Here is a 17,558-nt window from a genome sequence, read left to right on the forward strand (position 1 = left end):
TGACTTTAAATTTAAACACAGTGTTTACGTTTACGGTCGTGATTTCAGATAAATACTACCAGAGTTATGGCCCATAATCACGTTGAAAAATCTTGTGGATACTCTAGAGACCAAAGTTATCTAATTGACCTTAGATTGATACACTGAGTTTAAGGTCTTGAGATGAACAAGTATATTGATTTTCAATGAATTTTGATAACTTGAACATCTAAATCTATGATATTAAATGTTTTGTATACTAAACGTTAGCATGGGGCAGAACCAAAAGCCAAACAAATTCTAATGATTCTCTGATAATTACTTAATGAGTTGTTACTCTTAATCACATTTTAGTGTATTATAAATGTTTCATTACCAACAATAGAAAAAATATGCGACAACTCTTGTTGACTGCTATCTAGGTCGACTTACCTGTCGTGGGCGTATGTTTCGTTGCCTGGCAACCTACCTTCTATATGGTTTGCGGGGTGTTGGATGGCCGAATGTTTATCACGTGTGCGCTGTATCATATGGTCTGTCATTGAGTCAACTGGCATGGTTTCGTTTCCCTGGTTGCTACGTGACAAGGAGTAGGGTCGTCTGTCCAACCTGTCTGGTGGTGAAGAAGGCCCCGGTAGTTACGTACAAGTCATTATCGCCAATGTGATAATGCACGTCCTAGTCATTTACCGTCCCCCGTACTCTTCTAGTCATAAATTTACTATTAAAGGAGTACTCCACTTTACAAACTTTTCATGATTTATGATAATTTTCAAATAAAAGAGTCAATTTAAGTTTAAAAAATTGAATTTTTTTTTTTTATGATGTAAAACAGTATAAAAAACATAAAAAATAAACGAGTTATCTTTCCCTAGTTAGCTCTTTCGCCATGGCGTTATGATTGCTATGCTGTGACGTCACAGTTGAACAACAGCCTTTGTTTACATGTGCTTGTAGTGCAGAAGTTTTTAGCACCTGATCTGCGAATTTTACAAAAAAAATGGTTCTTTGTGCTGCTGTTGGTTGTAATAATGATTCAAGAAAAACGGCTGGCATTAGCTATTATAAAATCCAGTCTCGAGCAGTTGATATACAGAAGAAATGGATGATTAATCTAAGACGAAAAAACTACGTAGTCACGGCACACTCTTGTATTTGTTCCGATCATTTTGAAGAGGGCTGTTTCGTTCGAGATTTGCAGGCAGAACTTTTAAAAATTACGAGGCCTCGTAAGATTAAAGATGACGCCTTACCAACAGTTTTCAATCATGGCATGAAGAGTTTACCAACAAAACGGAGACTACACACGGAACAACGTCTGAATGCAAAACAAAGAAAATCGGTAAGCGAAATTATGATGCAGATATTTTGTTTACTGACGCGGCACCGGAGCCACTAGTAAAGTAGAAAGATTTGTGGCATTTTATTTTTATTAAAATTACTGTAGAATAGTTTGAATCTACTATAAAATGAAAATGAATTTCCATGTAAAATACATCTATTGTATAGTTTTAAGCCAAAATCATCTAGGTCTAACAAAGGGGATCTATGGCAAGTTGCATGTGTTTTTGAATCCACGAATGTGCGTGGCAAGGAGTAAATTCGCATGTCCAATTCGTTGGTTTTCTCGGGGTCCCCCGGTTTCCTGTCATCACTTAAGACCCCTACGAACAAGTGAATTATTGAAATAAAATTGAACCATGTGTTAGCCCCAAAATGACATAGTTTGTGTCGAGTGGAAGTTACATGTAAATCCAATTTCTCTTGTTTTAAAATCGCTAGATATATGTTTATTATTGTTTTACAGGAAATCCATAACATAATATTAAGTGATGTGTCCAACATCAGTACCAGTACTGGTAATCTAATACAAGACAATCCTGAATCAGATATTTCAACTTTCGAAGCAGAACATACATATGAAAGAACGGAAGAAAGGGGCTGTCAAACTGATTACATTTTATTTCCGGATGTTTTTCCAGCTAATACCTTCAAAGGAACTGTTTCAAGGGGTACGCAAACATTTCCGAAATATTGTAATTCTTCAACCCAATACAGAAAAGAAGATTTTCTTGATGTGCAAAGTTTATTAGAATGTCATTCATACTGTTTTACTTCAATATCAACCCACTCTCTTGATAATTCACATACTCCACAAACCAGTACACCAAAAAAGATAGTACCTATAGAATTTCTTTCTGATTCATCATCATCATCATCTGATGCACGTGACACGGATTACCAACCTAGTCAGGGTGTTGGAGATAGTTCATTTTGTTCAAGTAATGGTAGTTTTTCCATTGACGATGCAAACCCTAACATCTGTTTAAGTAAATTAAATACAGTAGAACCACATGTAGATAGAAAATATATTGTTTTTGAAAGTTCTTTATGTAAGCTTTTTAAATTTTGCCAAATTTGTGGTAGTAACATTATTAATACAACAAAAAGTACTAGCGGTTCATTATTAAAGGTAAAAAGTGTTTGTGTTTTTGGACATAGTTGTACTTGGAACTCACAACCATACATCCGTAAAATGCCTGCTGGAAATTTACTGATTGCTGCAGCTTTACTCTATGCTGGGTGCTCTTATGCTAAAATGGAAGAGTTTGCCGATTTATTAAATCTAGAATTTTTTGGACATTCGACGTATTATAAAATACAAACAGATTTATTTACTATAATTAACGAGGCTTGGACAAAAGAAAGATTATCTGTTGAGAATGAATTAGTTGGCAGAGTACTGTGTGTATCTGGGGATGGAAGATGTGACAGTCCAGGATTCAGTGCAAAATATTGCACTTATTCCCTGCTTGATAGTGGTAGTGTAAAGTTAATTAACTTCAGTGTTGTACATGTTGGGCAAGTTGAATTGAAATCCACAAACATGGAGAAAGAAGGTCTAAGGCAATGTTTGACAACACTGGACGAACGCTTGAATATTAATGTATTGGCAACAGACAGGCACATACAGGTCGGATGCATGTTACGAAAGGATTATCCGAATATTATCCATCAGTATGATGTCTGGCATGTATCAAAATCATTAATAAAAAAAATTATCTGAGAAAGCCAAGTCCAAACAAAATGAGCCCTTAAAACCGTGGATTCAGTCGATCCGAAATCATTTTTGGTGGTGTGTCACAACATGTGACGGTAATATCATTCTTTTGAAAGAAAAATGGATTTCTGTTCTAAAACACTGTTCTAACATCCATGAGTGGACATCAAATGAACAGTTTCATCAGTGTGAACACCCAAAACTTTCAAAACATGAAGAAGCCCAAAAAATGTGGTTAAAACCTGGGTCAGCAGCATTCCAAGTATTACAAGACATTGTTTTGGATAAATCATTTTTGAAAGTTTTAGAAAAACTTACATTAGCATGTCACACTGGAGACCTTGAAGTTTATCATTCGATGATGCTAAAATATTGTCCAAAACGACAGCACTTTTCATTTGAAGGTATGGTTGCTTGGACCCAGCTTGCTGCTCTTGACCATAACAATGGGGTTGGCAGGGATCAAGCAATAGCATCCAGCGGACCCAATGAAGGCACTTACAAATACAATCAAGTGTTCCCAAAACGAACGTCTGTCTGGTTGGCAAAGCCTATCTTTGAAAAAAAAGACCTATGATTTTAAGAGAGATTTGATGGCTAGAACTGTTGAGGTGAGAACTGCTGGAATTGTATTACCAATATTTAATTTACCAGTTGTGCCAGAAAACATTGCTTCTGTGCCTAAGCCGCCTAAGGATGAAACTGTGAGGAAACACAGATCGCGCATGTCTAAATCCATTTTAGACGAGTCACCAGCCGTATCAGAATTATTTTGTGAATAGTTCACAAAATACTGACATTCTTGTTTATATAAAAGATGAAGTTTGTTTGTTGATTATTTGTGGTTGAACATATAAGTTTATTATAAGTAATTTAATGATTCTATTTAATTTGTATTATGAAATCATAAGGTCTGTTATTGAGTCAAATGGTGTGCTTTGGATTCTCCACTTGTAAGTGACATAAATGTGACATTTTTTTTATTAAGATGCATTATGTAAGATTTAGATAAAGAGTTTGCCATTCTCGGCTATAAAGGTTTAAAAATGAATATATTGAAAATTTGTCTAATTACTGCATTCTGGGCGCTGTTATGACAAGAAATAGTGTAGTCTTGATTGCCAAGCACTATATTCACAAGATAAAAAAAACAAGTCTCGGTTATCTTCAATAAAGGCAGCTATCTAAAAACTTTATTTTTAAATGGTAGTAACATAGTGAATTTTAGAAATTTATTCTGCCCACTTAAAACCAGTATAATGACCAGTTGAAGATGGGAATATTGTCCTTATTTTAGCAACAACACAGGATGGTATTACTTTTCTGATGTGTCTTCCCAATCTTTGATGTATATCCAATATATGAACTGTCTGTAGGCTTGGTGTCGTAAAACGCTGAAAGAAAAACCAAAAAAATAGGGGTTGTTACATTTTAACTAGGGTAATAATACTATTTGAAAAGGAAAGATGTCTTTGTTATCTGCTCTGCATTGTGTAATCAGATCTATAATATGCACTTATGTCGTAGTTATGTACATACATATATGTATGAATAAGTTTTATGAATAAGTTTGAATTGAAGATACAACTTTAATACATTTTTAGTATTCTGTATAATAATATGTATATACTTTTTCTTTTTACTAAAATAACTGGTATTGTAATGTAAATTGTTTTTTTTTTCACACCTCATTTGGTGTCACTTGTGTCAAATGAGGTCTACCAACACATTTTATTTGTATTTTATTAGTATTGTTCTGATAATCTCGTTTGTATGCAATAACGTACCTTTATGAGAGTTTGTTGTAGATGAATCATATTTATTTACAAAAGAAAAACAACCAACCACTGGTTTCCAAGCTGATCTACTTCCAATTTGTTTATTTATAACGTGTTCTTTGATTGGCTAAAGAGTGTTTCCCGTACATATTGTCCAATGAAATGATAGAACAGCAGCCAAAGTATATATTTATAGTAATGTGAGAAAATGTCGCCGAACTGTAACTCGGTAACTATAAACTGAAAGTTAAAACTTACTCATTTGAAATCGGCTGGGCTTTGTCTCCTCGCACATCAGCCCTAGCAATAGCCGAAACTTTAAGGACTTCGGCATTTAAGCAAACTGTACGAAAATCCTCATTTTCTATTACACACAAGGTTGTATGGGCGAGTTGGTGAGAAATAGCGTTGGTTTCCTTGCAGCACACACATTCGTCTGACAATGGCATCGAAGAACAATTAGTGCACAGACACCAGTCTGTATTTCCTACTCGAGTATTATTATCAATAACTTCGTCCTCCGATGTATCGGTATCCGAATCCGTTCGCATTTCACCTGGAGAATATTCTGGCTCGAATTGGTAAGGTGCTATCATAGTGGAGTTACGAGCAGCCATTACAAACAATGCTGGATACGGCTTTACTTTGTTCGCGAGTGACGTCATAATTCCATCGCGTGATATTCCTGGTTTTCAAAAGAAGAGTTCTATTTGGCAATATGGCGGCGGCCATGGCTCTTACAAATTGTTTTATAATGCCAATTAAAAAATAAATAAAAACAGTTTCTTGACGGGAATTGCGGGGCTTATTTGTATGAATCAAATACTTTAATAAATATTTCCATGAATAATGGAGTACTCCTTTAAGCAGTTCTTAACGGAATTTTCTACACTCCTTGAATGTGCACTTTTATCGCCTGGTCATCTGATGATTGCTGGTGACATAAACATTCACATTGATGACCTGAAGGACGGTGACGCAGTTCGCTTCTTGGATCTAATCCACTCACTCGGATTGGTACAACATGTCAAGGGTCCCACTCACAACAAGAGACACACTCTGGATCTAGTGTTGACCCGAGGTGCTGATTCCTGGCTGTCAAACTTTACTATTGATTAATCGCTGCCTTCGGACCATGCATGTGTATGTTTCACCACCGCCATTCATCGTCCCCCACCTGCCAAGGTCACGAAACAACATCGCTGTCTACAGAGTATTGACAAGTCTGCATTCCAGGCTTCAGTCCGTGAAATAGTGCTACCATTGGCTGACCAGTCACTCGGTGATGTCGATGTGTTGTGTGAGTCTTACACGTCTGCTCTGGAAACTGTCATCGATAGTCACGCCCCGCTGAAGACGCGCGTAGTTACAGATAAACCCCGCGCTCGCTGGTTCACTAAGGACATTCTAGAAGGGCGTAAGGATCTCAGGACTCTCGAATGGAAGTGGATTAACTCTGGACTTGAGGTTCACAAGCAGATATTCCATGCGGCGCGAGATGCCTACAATAAACTGCTTGATGAAACAAAGTCCGACTATCATTGTTCCCGGATTGAATGCGCGGATCAGAGGACTCTGTTTGGAATAGTCGATGAGTTGTCTGGTTCGAAAAGGTCAACTTCCCAAGTACTGCCTGATCTTGAACCCAGTGACCTACCTGATCAATTTGCATCGTTCTTCACGCAGAAGATCAAGAACATTCGTGAGAAGATCGGCAATGGTTCGCCAGTTGTGGACTTTTCGGATGAAACTTCTTGTCGGTTGATGAACTTTGTTCCCATGATGCAGGAGGCTGTCACAAAAGTGATCGGTGATATGCCAAATAAATCATGCGCATTAGACCCAATACCAACTTCTCTAGTCAGGGACTGTATCAATGATCTTTCTCCAGTGCTGACCAATATTGTCAATGGCTCTTTTGCCACAGGAGTTTTCCCCCGGTCTTGCAAGGGCGCGTTGGTCCGCCCTCTGATAAAGAAGTCAGGTCTTGATAGAAATGAGTTCAAGAACTACAGACCAGTGTCCAATTGCAGTTTTTAGAAAAATGTGCCTTTGTTCAGTTGAATGCCTACTTGGTAGACAATTCCCTTTATGGTAAATTTCAATCTGCCTATCGGGAGGGACATAGCCCCGAGACTGCGCTCCTTAGAGTGCATAACGATGTTATGCTCTCTCTAGACGGACAGAGAGATGTCATTTTAGTTATGCTAGATCTTTCGGCTGCTTTCGACACCATTGACCATGACATACTCATGCAGCGGTTTGGTATCGGTGGCTTTGCCCACGATTGGCTTGGGTCCTTCCTTCGTGGACGAACACAAGTTGTCACGATCGGGTCTTTGGTGTCGAAGGAGCCACATACACTTGAATACGGTGTTCCTCAAGGTTCTGTTCTTGGGCCTGTGTTATTTTCACTTTACATGTCACCATTAGAAAATATTATTTCCCAGCATGGATTAAACTGTGTCATTTTCGCTGACGATTCCCAGATCTACATGACTTGCAGGACCCGCACTGCCTATTCTGTTGTTGCCTCCATAGAGGCCTGCGTGACCAAGATCCGCCACTGGATGCAGGCAAACATGCTTGCTCTTAATGACAGGAAAACCAAGGTTCTCTGGTTTACGTCTAAAAACAAGAGGGTCAGTGATCGGGCCCTGGAGGCTGCTGTGCGGATTGGTGACGTCACAGTTCCCCCGTCCCAGTCGGCCCGGAATCTGGGCGTAATATTTGACTCTTCCGGCTCTCTGAGCGAGCATGTTGTCGCCGTGTGTTGTGCTGCGTCGTACTCTCTCTGGCGTATAGGAAAATTGAGGAATCTTTTGGACCAAAGAAGTACGGAAAAATTAGTTCATGGTTTTGTTACATCCAGATTGGATTACTGCAACAGTTTACTTTTCGGCCTGCCTTCGTATCAAATTCAGAAATTACAGCTAATCCAGAATTCTGCTGCTCGGCTGGTTGCCAGGATGCTGCATCGATTGCGTGATTCTATCACGCCCGTGCTACGTGAGCTCCATTGGCTTTCGGTCTGTGTATTATTTTCAGAAGTATTCACCTTCGTACGGCGCCACGTTACCTCAGTGAGCTGGTGTCCGTTCAGAGATCCGAAAGAGTCACTCGTAGTTCGGATGAGATCCGACTCGAACCACCCTCCACGAGAGAGGCACGCCATTTTACCGCATATGCAAAGCGCTTACTGACAGTCTGTGGGCCCGAACTGTGGAATGTTCTCCCTTGAGATCTTAGGGCAATCGATATTTACAGTCAATTTAAGGCAGCTCTCAAAACGTTTCTTTTTAGGCAATACTACCTTTAAATTAATGATTGTATCTTTATCACATATCACGTATTCTTCTTATGTATATTATGATATTTTTATTTTTATTGTGTTCTGTGTTATATGTATAAATTGTAAAGCCTACTGAGATAATGTATGGAGTGGGCTCTAAATATATTAATAAATAAATAAACAACCTTGTGGGTTTTCTCCGGGTCCTCCGGTTTCCTCCCACTTCTAAAGACACCCACACGCAAGCGAATTATTGAAATAAAATTGAACCATGTTAGTCCCGAAATGACCTAGTTTGTGTCGAGTGGATGTTAAACCCTCTCTTTCTCTCTGGTTTGCCCCACTCACATGAATGAATTGTTAATTTTGATTGGTATAATAAGGCTGGGATACATGCAAGGACTTCCGAGGTGCTATTGTTAGGAAATCGATAGCTCACAACATCTGCATTATATCCATTGCAAACAGTATTGTTCAACACAGTTGTGATACATGTATCTCATAATATCTTGTTCAAAATTATGATGAAAATATGAAGTAGAGATTTATGTCAATACCTGCATAATTTTAGTATGGTTATCCAAATAAGATATATAAGACTATCTCTTTGATATATTGCAGCATACTGTCCAGTCTTCAGTGGTAGCTACTTCTTTAGAAACCCGCACAAAATCATTAGAAAAACAAAGTAAAGACAGAGAAGGCATGGCAAGGTATATAATTATGATATTTATGATCTATAAAGAAATTGTATTCTCTTCTACATCTATGTTCTTTGTAAATAGTAATTTGTTACATTTTTCAGTTCTGTAAATTCTTTATCCTACTAATCAAACAAATTAGAATTTATATATATGTCTATTTTCATATAGAAATAAGCGAATGTTTGGCATGATATTAGGAACTCTGCAGAGATTCAAGACTGAGGCGAAAGATAATAAAGACAAGGTTAGTTGTAGATTTTATGATATGACCACATAATTTTGCTAAAGGGGACATAAATGGAATCTGTCACTTCCAACACCGTACAGGATCGATAAAATATGCCGGTTTACACAGCATGACAGAATACTCAATACCGGAAACATTATGATACCTTCTTATATTTTATTACTAGGTGGTTTTGTATGTATAATATTATGCAATGCAATGAACTATTTTTTCACACAATGCTCCCAAACGCAAAAAATATCGACCCGTGTGCACGAAAAAAAATTGCACGAGATGCACATGAAAAACCCAATATTCACGTGCAGCATTGTGTGTGAGCCCTTTAAAAGCATGTTTTCAACTTAATGTGCAGTACATGTTGTTGGACGTTTGAAGGAATCGAGCTAGAGATGCCGAGACTTAACTGAAAATCAACGGAATGAAGCCATGGGAATGTCCCGAGCTGGCATGTCTACACGTGCTATTGCCAGACACTTCAATTGTCATCAGTCCACTATTGTAAGGTAGGTGGATCAACACGTGACCATCAACGCCACAACGCGTTACAATCCAGGCTCAAGACCGCTACATCCGGGTCACTCATCTGCGTGACAGATTCCGCCCAGCGACTCGACCAGTAAGACAAGGACCAGTTAGTGCCAACACCGTAAGACGTCGTCTAAGAGAAGTAGGACTCCGTGCACGACGACCTTATGTTGGAGCTATCCTCAGGGATCATCACCGTCAGCGGCGTTTGATATGGGCTCAAGGGCACCAGACATGGAGAAGAGTAGACTGGCAAAGTGTGCTCTTCAGTGATGAGAGTTGCTTTCATCTTTATCACGCTGATGGCACCGATAGAACATGTCTGGGATGAGATTGGACGCCGTCCGTATCGGAGACCACAGATGCACACCATTACTGCTTTAGAAGCTGCTCTTGTCCAAGAATGGAACAATTTGCCCCAGGCCTTCTTTTAAACATTGGTTAATTCCATGCGACGTCGCTGCACAGCGTGCGTAAGATCCAGTGGAGGACCCACGCGCTACTGACATCTGTGTCGTACTTTTGGCTTTGACCCCTCTGACTTTGTTCCGTTGATTACAGATTAAATATCCATAAGTGTACAAATGTGTTGTTATTGATGTGTTCCCATTTGAATATTGTTCACAATAAGAAGCAAAATAAATAAGATATGTTTACAGGATCATTTTGTTATACGAAAAACTAAGTGATGCGTTTTCCATGGCGCTCAGTATATTATTTCCTTGGGTTGTATATCAATGTTGTATTTGGTGGCAAATAATTTGATATTTACGTTGCTATACGTATCACAGATATGCAATTGGTGATTGCTTGTCAATCTTTTGTAGGTTAACACCCACTGATTAAAGGCCAGATTATACAATATTAATTCAACGCAAATTGTGTGACGGGAACGCTGTTTGGTGTCGTAATTCCCAATGTTCAGAATATGAACCACTCAAAACTTTTGGTTGAAGTAATAAGGATGGATTTCACAGAATGTTGTAGTATTCAGAAGCTGGATGTTACAGAGTCCACTGTATATTTTTCAAAATAACCAGTTGAAATAGTCATTGTCAACTTCTTTAAATCAACAATATACATATACATGTATAATTGTACAATACATGATCATGATGTAGTACAGTCTGTCTTTAAATTTAAAGATACATTATGTAGGATTTAGATAAAGAGCTAGCCATTTTTGCTATAATAGTTCGAAAATTTCATTCAAATTACCCTATTGCGAGCGAAGATATTAGCCTTTGAACGTTTGACAAGATATGTGCAATAATTTCAACCTCCGCACTGGTTGTTCGAAGCTAAGTCTTGCTCCTCCATTTTTAGCTTAAATCAAAATATGGCTGCTGAACTGTTCTAATCAGGGCTTCCACTTCAAAATTTCCACTGCCGGTCATTTTTGATAACGCACAAAAACTTTTCGAAGTAAATTCATATTTCATGTTTTTTATTCATGGTAGGGTATTGTGAATTCACGTGTCTATACTTTGTCACCATGGGGTGCACACAAAAAAATATATTTGACTTAAAAATGAAATATTAGTAAGGCTCATGATAATTATTTAATAATTAAATATTCCGTTTTGGCTACTTAAATAACGAAATAGTTGAATTGGCCGGAGAAAAACCATTTCAGTAGTTCACACGTAATTAACACGTGCTCTATAGAAAACACACTGACCTGGATAATTTTGAGTTGTAATACAATAATTTTGAAATGAAGATAAATATATAATTATCCATGGCATATATCTCACATTTTTTGGGTTTTAGACCATCTCTTACGGAATTACGGGCCGCAGAATTGTGACGTAAATCCTAATAATGTGTAACTAAATGACTAACGGATAACTAACTTCACGGCTAGCGACACTAGCGCCCCCTAGAATATGGTCGTGTATAATAGTAACCGTATATACACGACATTTCTTCTACACGTGGAATTATCAATATTATCAATATTGCTGCACAATAGAACTGGAATACGTATTTTTCTTAATTGTTCGGTAAGCAAGTTAACTAATCTCTAGATTTTATTTCAACAATTTCCACAAGGCCGTAATACCGCTATAAACATTTTATTTTTAAATGCATTTTTCTTCCAACATGTACGTTGTTGAGGACTTACGTAATTTCTAGTTTATATGACAGTTGGTTGGATTCGAGGAGCAATACTTCATATCAATTGCCCTTTTTCGAAGATCATAATAACCTCGTTTACATTGTGCCTGACCGTAATAGCGGTAAACGGCTTTGTTGTTGAAAATTCTTATGACACGTGGACAACACGTGAATGATTAACAATGGGCCGCTTCCCGCCGTTGATTAGATTCCCACTTATCAATTAACATTTATTGTTCTACTACCAGACACTCATCATTAATTATCAACACAACACTCAGTATAATCTGTTGACGACTATATATACAACTCTATAACACCAGTCATGAGATTGGCTTCTAGACGACGTGCATTCTTGTATAGTTACACAGTGAAGGTTGATCGTAGCCATGTTTGAAATTGTTTTTGTTTTTTTTTAAAAAAGACCCTTTTTCCAGCGTGCAAAATGACCGTTAGGTCAGATCTAGGAACGATCATTTTCCATAGACGTAGGTCTCGACCGGCATATACGGTCGACGTGGAACCCATGGTTCTAATCTATTTAATACCGGGGAACTCCGAAGCCATCGAGAGTTGATTAAGGCCTGGATAGGTTAATGTCTAAATAGTAATTTAGAAAACATTTCAGGCCTAAAGAAAGACCTGCAATAGGCAGATTTAGCCCTTGCATAATGTATGTTTAACCCACAGTTTTGAAATGACATTGATTGGTTTAAAAGCCAAGTCTTTCCCTTAAATATCTTAGTATAGTCCTGTCTGTGGATAAATACATCAAGGAAGGCTTGAAAATGTTTTACTTGCTTTGCATTTTTCAGGATGACCATCGTCGAAAGCTTGAAAAGAAACTGGATGATAAAGCAGAAAAAGAAAAGTTGAGAGTTAAACAAGAGACACGCAATCTAATAGATGAAAAACGACTAGAAATGTCTAAAATACGTAGATTAGAACAGAAAATGGAACTTGTGCAAGAGGTAATTGGAAATATTTTATTGTCCCCGCCTTTCGAAGAAAGCAGGAGACTATTAAAATGGGTTCGTCCGTCTGTCTGTCTGTCACACTCTTTGGGACACAATAATTCTCCTTCTAATTGAGCTAGAATGTTCAAACTTGGTGTAGGTGTTTATTATTTCAATGCCTTGATGGAGTGTGAAGATGAGCACTTTCTGCGGAGGGTAAGCAGAGATAAGCAATTTGATTGGTTGATGCTTTGATTCTATCTGATAGAGACTGATGAAACGTAGTGTATAGTTGATAATCAGTTTGATTGCTTGATACTTTTAAAAAAAAAAAAAAATGTGCGATTAATTAATATGTGTCATCTATTTATTTTGGGATTTCGGCGGTGGACATCAGCCTCACTGTTGGCTTGTTATATTGTACATATATGGACAAGACATATCACACAAATACATCGCACGCATACTTTGTAATTAATAAATAGGGAGCCACTGTGGCTCAGTGAGTAAGATATTAGTTCACTAATTTGGAGGTCCTGTGTTAGGTCCCGGTGTCAGCCAAGAAAGTTCAAAGTTATTTTCTGACGTGGTTACCCCTTGTCAATAGTGTCAAAACAAACCATGCTGGAGTATATGTAAATTTCTGTGAGTGACAACCACAACTAAATACACCTCTTATGGAAAAACCCCACCTGAAGCAAGCTATTGGAATGACCGATAAACTCCAGGTGTAATAGTTAGACATAAAATTTCTATATTGATATGTACTGTAGGATGTTAAACTCAATTTCATTTCTATATTGATACAGCAGTATTGTGTGTACATTTAACTAAACACTGGTAACAATATGATGGTATATATTACAATCACCTATATATATATATATCTTTCTCTGTGCATAAGCATTTCATTATTCATTAAAAATCTTTCTAGACTACAATTTTTAAAAAATCCTATCTGTATAGACAATAGACTTAACCAACCAAAACATGGTATTAATGTTTTATTGCTCTTCCTTTTTATCTGAACATTTTGCTATTCTTATTTACAGCATGAATCTATAAAATTTGAAATGACCAAATTATCCAACTTCCTGTGCACAAAAGCTAAACCTGCCCTTTTCTACATGCCTAAAAAACGGTTAGCTGTTGATGATGTCAAGCTAAAAGATTCAGTCATTTTTGTCAACAGTAAGTTTTAAGATGTATTTTTGAGTAGTATATTGGAATAATCATTCAGATATTTTGAATATTAAATTCAACATTCAGTGTGACCAGTAGCAGATTGTTAGTTTGTGATAATGAATGTTCTGCCTAACCATATGGGTTTTCACTGGGTTGTTCCGTTTCCAAAATTGTAACTGCATTAGTACTTTTTTTTTCTCTGTACCCTTCCCTCAATGACATTAAACCCTGTTTGTCTCATATCTCTCCCTATATTTTTCTTGGAGGAGTGCTTTTATTGTAGCTATGGAACAAACCATTATAGTATCATAATCATACTTAAATAAAGATCATCTTATCCATTGTAGAATTGATTGAAGAAAAGAAAGCTAAAATGGAGAGTGAAATAGAAGAAATAATGCATAGAGAGAATGAAAGAGAAGAACGTATACGTGCCCGTATAGCGGAGAGATCACAGAGAGATAGTGGTGATGAGGAAGATGATGAAGAGGAACATCATGAAGATATGGATGATCATGATGATGATCAAAAGGCTATTGATGCTCATAAAGCATCTTTTAGAGAAGATAAAGAAAATGTTAAGAAAGAACCATTTTCTGATAATGAATCTAATACTCATGGTGAGGGTTTTACTGTTTCAGGTATCAAACAGGAAGATCGGGATATTGAGATGGGGGAGGTGGAATGTACAGTGACAGATGGAGGGGAAGGGGGACTTGGGGAGGAGGGACCTAAAGACCAAAATACCAAACAAGTAGGTGACAGCGGGGCTGACAATGGGGCAGGCAATGAGGAAAATAAAATGGAAGCAGAAGATGAAGGTCTTGATGGAGGTATGGTTAATACAGTGGGTGGTGGTGCTCGTGCTATATCTGACAAAGACAAGGACAGTCGTAGGCATTCAAAAAATAAAACCGACGCTAACGAGACTGCTAAAAAATCTGATAGACGTAGTGACGACAAGGACAGACATAGGACAAAATCAGGACATAAAGACAACAAGTACCGTTCCAGTCGAGACAGTAAAAAAAGTTCAAGTCACCGAGATGAAAGACACAGACGATCTGGGAGTCGTGATCGCAAAGATCGACACAAACATTCAAAACGCTACAGTGAAGACAGACCTAAACGTTCTCGTCATGATAGTAACTCTGATGATGACAACGATAAATCCAAAGATAAAACACCTAGTAAAGACAAATCGGCTGTGAAAGAAAAATCAATCCCAAATATTGCACAAGAAGAATCTAAACCGGTGGAAAGTATGGATAAAGAAATTGATGAAAAAGATAGTATGGTTGGTATCCAAGACATTTCAACAATTGAACTTCCACCTTCAAAGCCGGTATTAGATGAAAATATCAATGAAGACGATCTTATTAGGATGATAGTTACTGGTGATGCGTCCACACAAAGTAGTAGTCGGTTTCATCAAGGTAGACAATCGCAAGATAGTGCCGAAGAAAGGAAAAGAAAAATAGTAATGGCAGAAGATGAAGAAGAAATGGATGATCAACCAGCAGATGAATGATTATATTATTATTGTTAGTGACTTGAAACATTATTTAAATCCTGATAATAGATAATGGTGCGTTTGATTCAATGTCTACATGGATGTAGTTTGAAACAAATTAGAACTTCATTTAGTTATGTTCGAAAACGCTAAATTTGAATTATTTTATGGTATAACTATAAGGTTAAAGACATTGTATATTGTTACATATATGCTACTGATTTTGTACGCCAACTTCTTGAATGCCCACATGCCCACATTACTTGTAAGTGGAAATAACTCTTTCAAATAGCAAATTACTTGTTCCTCTCTTTGAAAACTTCTAGGATAACACTCAGGTAAGTATGCTTTTTTTAAATGAATAATTTTTTAAAACTAATGTAGGTATTATTACTTTTTTTTTATTTTAAGTTAATTGTTTTATATGCAATATAAGACTAGACCTCTTTGATCAGGGTAAATTGATATGATTTAAATTTGTGTCGATTTGTATTACAAAGTGGATATCTGTTTACATTTTAAAGTTTAGATCCACAGATAGAGCCAGTGTTAAAATATAACAGGTTATGTGATCCACTGTTGACAGTTTGAACCAAAATCTAATCGTAAATATTTGAAGCAAACTGATTTCCACTTATTATTTTGAAATGAAAATCTAATTGTATATATCTTGTCCCATTACTAATAAAAATATCACATCAGACCTACCCAATTCAACACTTTACTTGTGTCATAAATTAAAGAGGTTTAGCTCCATTAAGTAATTATACAGAGTTAGTAGAACTCGGGGGTGATTCATTTTGCAACAAATCTAAATCTGAGATTTTTCCAGATTCAGAATCTTTTGTAATGATTCAGAGCATGGAAATTAACATGCTGTGTGAATTCTCTAGCTTCAGAAACATAACCAGTGAAATTAAAATCATGAAAATTTGAATTCAGATTAACTTCATTCAAACATTCATAAATTGTTGAATTTAATTAATTTTTTCACAGATAAATGGGATGGTTCTGTATGTGATAGGCCAATCTTACATGGATCATCAGCTGAACATTCAGCCGATATTCCAGAGTGAAATGACTAATTTAAAAAGAAAAAATAACAGTATAATTTCAATTTCAACTGACTAAGACTGGTCACAGTTTATAGCTTTTGTCAAAAATGAATGCTTACTGTCGGCAGATGGTCTGCTGTAGATCTGCTAATCATGTACAGAACATGACATGTAGAATGTGGATGTACATGTACTATACATTAATCAAATAAATTGCACTTATCTGAGGAGGGGGGGGGGTACAAAACAACATGGTTAATACAGCCCAATACGCAGATGAATATTTTAACGATATGTTGTGTTGCAAACAATGTCTCGGGCGGATTAAGTAGGCTACTCTGTAATTGCTACAGACAATTTTTCTGTTCATTAGCAATGACATTAATCCACCTTAAATTGTTTCAGAATGGAAAATATTAATTTTTGTACAATTGGCTTCACTAATTGCTAGGTGGATCAATTAATATAAGCATTGTATGAATTTACTTTCTCTTATGCAGATTTTTTTTTGTAATATAATTTAATTTGCATAATCTACAAAATAATGAAAAGTTTGCAATATTTCTCTATTACCATTCTCGAATCTAGAAAATCATAAAAGTAAATCATTTACTGTATGTAAAATATTAGATTGTATAATAGCATTATTTCATTTGATTTTTAGTTATTTAAATTTCAAACGTACACATCATAGAATAAAAGAATTTAAAACATTAGTGTTTTTATATGTTTGATATATTATGGTGTCTTTAAGTAGTCCACATAAAGAAAGTAAACAATTATGAATGTACTACTGTTTCTTTAAATATTGATCTATATTGCTGTAAAGCTTGCCCTTAAAAACAAAATATTTAATTATTAGAGAAACAAATGTTTATTTGCTAAATGCAACATTATCTATAACCTGGGCAATGGGTGCAGGATGAAGGAACTGGTGAGAACAGTGCCTAGTCATTCGGATGGATGAAAAACCATGGTCCCACATACATATTGGCATGCACTGAAAAGAACCTTTGGTAGTTGGAATTTGAAATAAGATTAGGCCGTAGCGCTGCTCTCTGGGAAAAAATTTCCTATTTCCTCATATCGCACTGTTTCCTCATATCACACTACATGGCATACCCTGTTTTCATTAACCCAGT

At 36.7% G+C, this 17,558-nt stretch overlaps 1 protein-coding gene across 1 annotated transcript in view; it reads left to right on the forward strand.

Moving 5' to 3' along the window:
- Window positions 1-17,132, forward strand: part of LOC126822080 (pinin) — a 33,815-nt gene extending 16,683 nt beyond the window's left edge. The window contains exons 5-9 of the mRNA XM_050550817.2: window positions 8,732-8,823; window positions 8,983-9,058; window positions 12,523-12,678; window positions 13,716-13,854; window positions 14,196-17,132. Coding sequence (XP_050406774.1) covers window positions 8,732-8,823; window positions 8,983-9,058; window positions 12,523-12,678; window positions 13,716-13,854; window positions 14,196-15,379 — 1,647 coding nt within the window. The 3' untranslated portion in view covers window positions 15,380-17,132. The remainder of the gene's footprint in view (window positions 1-8,731; window positions 8,824-8,982; window positions 9,059-12,522; window positions 12,679-13,715; window positions 13,855-14,195) is intronic.
- Window positions 17,133-17,558: the final 426 nt, after the last annotated feature.

Source organism: Patella vulgata, chromosome 5, assembly GCF_932274485.2.
Source record: "Patella vulgata chromosome 5, xgPatVulg1.2, whole genome shotgun sequence".
Lineage (NCBI taxonomy): Eukaryota > Metazoa > Mollusca > Gastropoda > Patellidae > Patella > Patella vulgata.